The sequence below is a fragment of the Hydra viridissima genome, unplaced genomic scaffold (assembly GCF_058129835.1).
Source record: "Hydra viridissima isolate aposymbiotic clone 2 unplaced genomic scaffold, HvirCarnegie_v1 scaffold_4, whole genome shotgun sequence".
Lineage (NCBI taxonomy): Eukaryota > Metazoa > Cnidaria > Hydrozoa > Anthoathecata > Hydridae > Hydra > Hydra viridissima.
The window spans coordinates 6,738,907-6,747,500 of NW_028324303.1; the positions used below are offsets into that span (position 1 = coordinate 6,738,907).

The window sequence follows — 8,594 nt, forward strand, 5'->3', positions numbered from 1 at the left end:
TACTCTAAATCGCTTATTCTTCCATCTATCAGCGCTTTTGAAATGTGACTGCTAATGGTGTTCAATTTTGACTCTGCAAGAATTTTCAATTTTTCGTGGGTTTCCGCTTTTAATGCCAATTATTTGTTCACTGGGCCTCCGACAATAGATAAAAACCCCATTCCAATAGCAACACCCTCGCACGCAATTGCTGCTGGACTGGCAATAATGGTAGACAAAAGCCCAATTCCCACTGTCCCCAGAGCAATGCACAAGGCTTGGATCGAATTGTCCACATTTGAAATGATTCTAAAAGCGCTATGGTACTTTTTGCTAAGAGTCATTCTCTTTGCTTTTTCGTCCTCCATTTCTTTTTGGATCTCGCTTATTTTTTGAAGGCGGTAAACGTGACCTTCATCCACCGGAGCCGTTGGAAGAACTAGGTAAATTTTATCTATGCTTTTAAATATTTTCATTTTTTTTTTCAATCCATTTATTATTTTAATTCAAATCAATGTAATTAATTTTACAAAGCTTTTCGCCTTTTTTAACGATGACGTCCTGATTGGTGTAAATGTGAACAACCATAATGACGTCATTTACAGACTGAAAGAATAACATCGTTTTTGTAGTAATTCAATTGATCGCTGATTTTGTTCATCAAAGTAACGACTGCAATGCCTTTGTCTAATTTCAGTCCGACTGACAACGATATGGTTGTATGCGAGAGAGCTTCAAATCTAATGTCTTTTTGAGCAAAAATCTCGTGCTGTCCGTTATCGTTGTAATACGTATGATGATCCAACGTTTTTATAGGCACAATAATGCTGCTCGGTCTTTTTTGCTCCAACTCTCTAATTCTCTCTTCAAAATGGCTCAATTGTAAATCTAAACTGTGGACTTCTGCTGAGGCAACATTTTTAAAAAATTTGTGAGGAGCATGCATTTTAACATAATAAAAAGAGATTTTTTAGATCATTTTTGTAAACTGATCAATTTATTATTGTCCACCCACGTGTTAAATGAGTCTGGATATCCTTGCCATTTAACCAATGATCTATTCTTTTGCTTTCGAATGATTTTTTCAATTCTGTATATGTCTTGATGGGTCTTTTGCATTTCCTGCTCGTAAAAAGTGCCTTGAATTTCTTCGCTATTAGCGTCGATGATTTTATAGGTGGGCGGATCCGTGTACTGAATTTTTTACACTGTGAAAACCTCCTCAGTTTATCTCGGCGTGTACCCTTTTTCATAATTAGACTTCTTTTTAGTAATCCTCACTTTGTCACCCATGGAAAATTTTGGTTGTTTTCTTTCGTGTTTGAGCCTTTCCATGCAGGTTCATCCAGACTTTATTTTTATTCTTTTCTTCGCTAGCTTCAGCAGGAGTCATTTTAATGGAAGAGTGCTTTGTGTTGTTGTAGCTGCTCACCATTTCATCTAAAACGTCAATGTATTTATTGGTGTTGTTGGCTGAAAAGTATTTAAACATTTTTTCTTTCATCGTTCTATTCCATCGTTCAACGATGCAACTTTTCTCTTCGTTTTCAGTGGAATACAATTGCACTCCCAGCGCTTTCACGTGCTTGTTGTAAAATTCTTTTCGTTTGCCCACCCACATTTTGGTGCACTTTCTTTTTTCAAAGATTTTACTAAAAGCTTTAGCCACATCAAGACCCGTTTTGCTTTTTAATGGAACAATCCACCCATACTTTGAAAACACATCAATTAACATGAGCAAGTATTTTACACCGTTGTTGAATTTTGAAAAAGAATGTATGTCGACTAAATCTGCAGCCCATATTTCATCAATGTCATTCACAATCACCCTTCTTCTTTTGAAATGATGAATCACTGGTTTGTGAAGCTCCTCTGCAAGCTAATCCGTCCATTTCAAATCACTCGTGGGCACACCTAATCCAAATTTAGCTTTAGCTTTGATGATTGGAGCAATCATTTTTCTCTCGCTCATTTCTTTTGGCGTGGGGTTGGGTATAGAATTCATTTCTTCAAGCATCACTTGATCTGCCACATTCCTGTTTTTTCTGTCGTTTAAATATTTATAAGCCAAATTGTGGTGATACGCTACATTGTCCACTCTGCCCACGGGCTTGCTCCACTCCTGATACATGTCAGTAAAAGTCAGTCTCTTGTCCAAATTGGTGCCAGGCCCTGCGAAGTTCATGCTAGGAATATGCATTTCTCCTGGAAATTTTGCCCACGGAAGCTTGATTTTGCTTGACAGTTTGTTAAGCGATTCCACCAAGTCTCCCCCTTTTTTCTCAGAAACAAACTTGCATTTTGTCGTTCCGCAAGCGTTACAAGTCCCTTTCAACATATTTCTGTTGTTTTTGGAGACTTCGTTTTTCAAGTGAATCGTCTCTTTTTCTTTTTTGCATTTAACGCAGTACATTTTTAAATTTAGAAAAAGTTTTTTAAGATAAAAATGGAAATTACCAATTTGTCATGGAACATCAGTAAGAGCAAAAGAAACAACAGCAAGGTTTTACCGAGAAGTATAAGAGGAATCATCGTCGGAAAGTCCGGCTGCGGAAAAACAACGTTGCTGCTCAATTTACTGCTAAAACCTGGATGGCTGGATTACAACCACTTACAGGTGTTTGGGAAATCTCTTTTCCAGCCTGAATACAAAATAATCAAAAGCTCCTTCGAAAAGAAACTGCCGAAAGAAATTATCCTCGGATTGTTCAACATTCAAAACAAGATATAAAAAATGAACGCGAGTCCTGATTCTGTCATTGACGACCTTTCAAAAAAGTATGATGATGAAACCGATATGGAATGCCAATTTTTTGAAACAGCTGACGACGTGCCCGAGCCTGAAGATCTCGATTCAACCAAAAATAATTTAATGATCTTTGACGATCTGCAAAAGACCAAACAAAACAAGTGTGAAAAATACTACATCCGAGGATGGCATTCTAACGTTGACTGCTTTTACCTCGCTCAAAATTATTTCATGCTCCCGCGTCAGACGATCAGAGAAAATACCAACTTTATTTGTCTCTTTCCACATGATTCAAAAAACATTAACCATATTTATCATGACCATGTTTCAAGCAATATGGAAAAAGAAGAATTTAAAATGTTCTGCAAACACTGCTGGTCTCAACCCCACGGATTTGCTGTCATCAATTTGTCCTCCAAAAAGGATCAGGGAAAATACAGAAGCGGATTTGACGATTTTTATGCTTCAAAAGAGGCAATTTTAAAAATTCTTAGAATTTTCTATGAATATGAAAACGATTTTTAAAAATGATGTATAATTAAAAAATGCCAGGAATTATAATCGATGTAACGGGAAAATCAAGCGTCATCACAACAGATTCTTTAGATAAAATCTTTTTTGACAAAGGGAAAAATTACGAAATGGCTTTTCTCGGCCTTGAAACGTACAACAGCATTCCAAATGTCAACAGCAGAAACAATTCTTTCAAATACAGCATGAACAATGGAAACAATTGGGAAAACATTGTCATTCCTGATGGAAGTTACGACATTAAAGATATCAATGATTACCTGCAAAAGTCTATTTCAAGCACAATAAAAAATTACGCGGCTTAGCGTGGAAATTATGTCGCTACAAATAAAATCAATTACTCTCCAAACAACATTCAAATTGGAATCAATCTTAATGCTTTAAAATCAACCATTAAACTTGGATTAAACTATTTAATTGATTTGAACGTGGAGAACAGCATCGCTTCAGTTTTGGGGTTTACTAAAAGAAAATTAAATTCCAATTCTGAATACGAGTCTGACAATATCGTTAGAATTTTAAGCATTAATACCATCAGAATCGTCAACAACGTCATCGGGTCGTCATATATCAATGGAACCCAATTAAATTGCATTTACTCCTTTTATCCAAATGTAGGTCCAGGCTTTAAAATCATTGAAAGACCTACCCATTTACTTTATCTTCCCGTGAAACTGTGTGAAATTTCGACAATGATCACTCATGTCATTGATCAAATTGGAAATTTGGTTGATTTTTGTGGCGAGGACATTACAATCCGATACCACATTCGAGAAATGAAATAAACATTTTCCGACATTTTTAAAAAATGAGCAACTATTTCAATGTCAAAGTAAATGTTTCACAAGGGCAGACTGACAAAATTAAAAAATCAATGATGGATGGCAAGCCTGTGAGCATTAGGCTTTCAAAAGACGATTTTAATGAAAAGGATGTGTTGTTCGTGACGGAAAAGCAATATGAAAAAATTGTAAACGCTATCCGTCGTGGAGTTGGAGTAACCATTAAAATACGCAAAACTCAGGTGGAGTGCAATTCGAAAGTAAAAGGAGGATTTATTGGAGCTCTTTTACCATTAATCTGTTAGGTGGGATTGCATCGACTGCTGGTTCTGCCATGGTTGATAAAATTGCTGGACGAGGCGTTGTTTACATGAACAAAAATGGAAAAGGAATGAAATTAACTGCAGCCGGATCTGGCTTGTACTTAAGACCTTGGATAAAAAATGTTCATGGAGACGGACTCCTCTTAAAAAGCGGAAAAGGATACACATCTGTCGGCTCTGGTTTGCTGCTCGGACCCAATTCACCCTTTTCAAGCATCCCCTTTTTAGGCTCAATTCTCTAACTTTTTTTCAAATCGCGTTTTATAAAATAATGAGTCTCACTTTATTAAACGCAAAAATAATGGAACAATTCAAACAGGACGCAATAAATGACACCGCTCAGCTGAAATGTGTTTCCTCTCTCCTGGAAAACAAGGAATGTTTTTCAGAGGAAAAGCTTAATAATTGTTAGAGAAAATAAAGCATCTAGAGCAGCGAGAAGGTGAAAAAACGTCTTTTATAGCTAAAACCGACCATCTCGTTCAACGGTTTAAAGATATCCTACAAAAAGAGTTACCCTTTGAAGAAAGATACAAATTCGACAATGAAAAGGAAGATTTTCATCTAAAATACTTTCAAATAGTTGAAAAGCTGGTTAAATCGAGACAATCGACTAATATCAAAATTTCTCAAAAGCCTTTTTTTAAATTAAAATGTAAGTGCTGCCTTAACGAAAATCCAAACAAATTTCAAATGAATGAAAGCAACGAAAAATTTTGTCTAGAATGCTCCTGTCAGCATGATACTTTGGAAACTAACACTTCCCGCAAAGATTACAACCAGTCTAATAAGAACAAAATCAATTCGTCAAGAATCGCCCATTTCCAAGAATGTATTAGACAGTACAGCGGAAAGCAAAACTATAGAGTGCAAAAAGAAGTGTTTAAAAAGCTTAAAAACAAATTTCAAGCCTTGAACCTGTTCGTTGACTCAGATATCAACGGCATTAAATATTCTAAAATCACCAAAGACCACATCCCAATTTTTTTAAAGCAGTTGAGGTACACAAATCACTATGAAAACGTTCATTATATTTATTTCGTCCTTGTCGGAAAAAGGATTGATGACATCGAGTACTTGGAAGAACAACTCATCAAGGATTTCAAAGAGCTGTCTTTTATTTAAGACCTATTTTACGGAAAGGACAAACCAAAAGAGCTCAAAAGAAAAAGTTTCATGAACGTACAGTATATTTTGTTTCAACTCTTAAAAAACAGAAATCACCCGTGTAAAATGGAAAACTTTTCTGTTTTAAAAACCATTTAAAAGAAAAATTTTCATGACAAAATTTGCTCTCATCTTTTTCAAAAACTGGGATGGAATTTCACCTCCACTTTTTAATGCATCAGCTTACAAATTAAAAAACAATGTAAAATAATCAATGTCGAAGGAATTGAATTGCCTAACGAAGCTTTGATCAATTTTCAACTCATAAAAGCTGCTCAAACTTTAAAAATAAACTTTAAAGGCGTTTTTGTTAGAGATGAATTGCCTAAAAAACCAAAAAGAAAAGAATGCGGAATTGTTAACACTGGGGATTCAAACACTAACGGTTTTCATTGGGTATGCTGGTATATAGACAAAGATAAAAAATACAGTTTTGATTCTTATGCTCAGCCCCCTCTAGTCGAACTTGTCGACTATTTAAAAAATCCAGTCTTTTACAACAGCGAAAGGGTTCAGTTTGGTAACACCTCTTATTGCGGTCACTTGTGTCTTTACGTCTAAAAAAATTAAATGATGGAAACGACTTTCAAGACATTGTTAATACCTTGTGGTGAATTTTTAAAAACAAACAAAGAAAAAGCCTAATTTCGAAAGTCACCAAAAAAAAACATATATAAAAGTTAACGCGCTTATACATGGAAAAAGTATCAATGCGCCACAGCCGGTATTTCGTAGTAGTCTCACACAACATAACACTGTTATCATTTTGCCTTTTTCAAGACTTTTCATTACGCTTACTGATCTCTTTCCTCTTGGAGTAACAATCTTACCAGGAGTATGACAAACTGAGAACTTACTTTCGTCTGCATTAAAGATATGAGTAAGTGGGATCGCAATTACACCATGTTGATTAAATAGTATTGACTCATGAGCATCAAAAAAATGATAAACCTTTAGTTACATTAATAAGAAACATTAAAAGTTTAGCAGACTGGATAGCATGCTCTGCTGAAAGCTTAAGATTTATTTAGCGGTATAACTATTTTGGTGTTGTTTAGTCAGTGTATGCTTTCTTTTCAGCCTCACCGCAGAGGTTTTAAATTTTTAGATAACAACTTAGAGGAAAAGCAAATACATGTGTTCTATAAAGACTTTTACTATATGAACTGCTAACTTCATGAAGGCAACAAGTTCTCAAAGTTCAATTTGGACTTGTTGCCTTTCTGCAGTTAGCGGTTCATATGATAGGCTAATCCACTTTTTGAAAATTTGTCCGTTAACAGTGTTTCCATTAGCGTTGTTTTTTTTGCTTTTTTTTTGTTTTTTTTTGCGTAAGTTTTTAAAAAAGTACATAAATATGTCTTATTATTAGGTTTTCTATATTTAATCATTTTACTACATAAAGTAAAAGTTCACATTCTTTGAACGTTTTATTTTGAGTTACATAACTGCAAAGTCAATTAGTTGAAAGTTGCCAAAGTACCAGTACTGGAAACTAATGTTCACTGCCCTTAACATTACAGAATTGATAAACAGCTAAAGCTATTCTAAAATAAACGATGCTTTCAGTTGAAGGTAAGTACTCCTAGGTTTTTTTTGTTCAGTAAGAACTATGCAGATAATACTTGTTTCAAATAATAAAAATCTTATAATGCCAGGTAAATAATTTGAACTAAATAAGTAATAAATTCCCTAATAATAAAGCCAAACCACAAAAATTTAACAACAAAAGAGCCTGCTATATCAAAGTCTATTGACACATTTTAAACTTTACTTCAAAAATAGTAACATACCCAGTTATAAAATTAATTTGTTATACATCTACAAGTCCTCTGCTTCTTAATCATATGTGCTAAAAGTCTTAATGTTTTAAAAAAAGTCTACTGAATATTTTGTGAAATATTGAATACTCTTATCTCATTATACATACTCTAAATTATTCTGAAATAATTTCTGAATTTCAAAAATGTTGGTGGAAAGCTTTATGAAATAAGTTAATCAATTTTCATTCCTATTATTTTTTTTGTCAACAGTTTTCTTTTTTATTTTTATGTTCCTCAAAATTATAACTTGGCCTAGGCCTCACATTTTTTCTGAAAGGCTTTGTATGTATTTTTGTAAGTATACTGCATATGCATATAGTTATTTATTAAATATATAATTATTTAGCCAGCAAATTAAAAGTTTTACTGCAAAGTAATGAACAATTAGTAAGAAGAATGTCTGTTGACACAAACCAGGTATAAGTATATCTCTTTCAACAAAATTTACTTACTCATCAAATACTTTGATTTATATATATTAGGGTGTTTCAAAAAAAAGTCATGTCTGAAAAAAAAAAAAGAGCCCTAGCTTATCATCTGCTCAGACCATGATTTAGTAATAAGGATTTTTTTTTTTTTTATATTTGAAAATCCTAAGGGTCCCTCCAGGGGGTAAAAGGGGCAGTTTTTTTAGCGTTTTGTACCATTTTTAAAACAGTTTGGAGGAAGTCTTAACATTAAAATTTTTAATTATTTTTTTATATTTCTGTTTTTAAAGACCTAGTTAATCTAAATAAGTCGGACTCTATTCTCCAAAAAAAAAAAAGCTTCTAAAAACTGTTTTAAAAAATCCTAAATTTAGGGTTTTTTTGATTTTATAAAACCCATAAATGTTAAACAATATTTTTTTGAAATTCATATTAGTAGGTTTATTTTCGATTAAATTTTCGATGCAGTATTATATTAAATTCACTTGTATTCAGCTACAGAGTTTATTCTAGGAAATAATAAAAAAAGAGGGCCTCGGAATGAATAATAAGGAAATGATTAAATATTTTTTGTAATGAAATATTCAAAACCAAATGGTTTTTTCCGAAAACTAAAAAAAAAATAAAAATTTATGAAACTACAAAAAACTTCAAATCCAATGTAAAATTTGTTTTAAATTGAAATACAGTAATCTTAGTTAATTTATGATCATCTTTATTACAGCTATCTATTAAAAACAAAGTAATTTTTCAAATTAAAAACAGATTAAAAATTTGTTAAACAAAAAAATGTAAAATAAAAAACTAGATTT

General features: G+C 33.1%; 1 protein-coding gene and 1 pseudogene across 10 annotated transcripts in view; one reads left to right on the top strand and one right to left on the bottom strand.

The window, feature by feature from the left end:
• The first annotated feature begins 6,812 nt into the window (after positions 1–6,812).
• LOC145182563 (serologically defined colon cancer antigen 8 homolog) overlaps positions 6,813–8,594 on the top strand; it is a 21,149-nt gene continuing 19,367 nt past the window's right edge. For 5 of the 9 annotated variants that reach the window (XR_016452085.1, XR_016452086.1, XR_016452084.1 and 2 more), the window contains exons 1-2: positions 6,848–7,106; positions 7,701–7,771. Coding sequence is in view for 2 of the 9 variants with exons in the window: in XM_090086124.1 (XP_089942250.1) it covers positions 7,091–7,106; positions 7,701–7,771 (87 nt within the window). In the remaining 7 variants the exon portion in view is untranslated. Of the gene's footprint in view, positions 7,107–7,700; positions 7,772–8,594 lie in introns of all 9 variants that reach the window. The other 4 variants (XR_016452083.1, XM_090086126.1, XM_090086127.1 and 1 more) reach the window with 4 other exon arrangements.
• LOC145184452 (uncharacterized) overlaps positions 8,438–8,594 on the bottom strand; it is a 2,704-nt pseudogene continuing 2,547 nt past the window's right edge. The window contains exon 4 of the transcript XR_016452082.1: positions 8,438–8,594. This exon is cut by the window's right edge and continues 593 nt beyond it. The product of XR_016452082.1 is annotated as an uncharacterized LOC145184452 (transcript).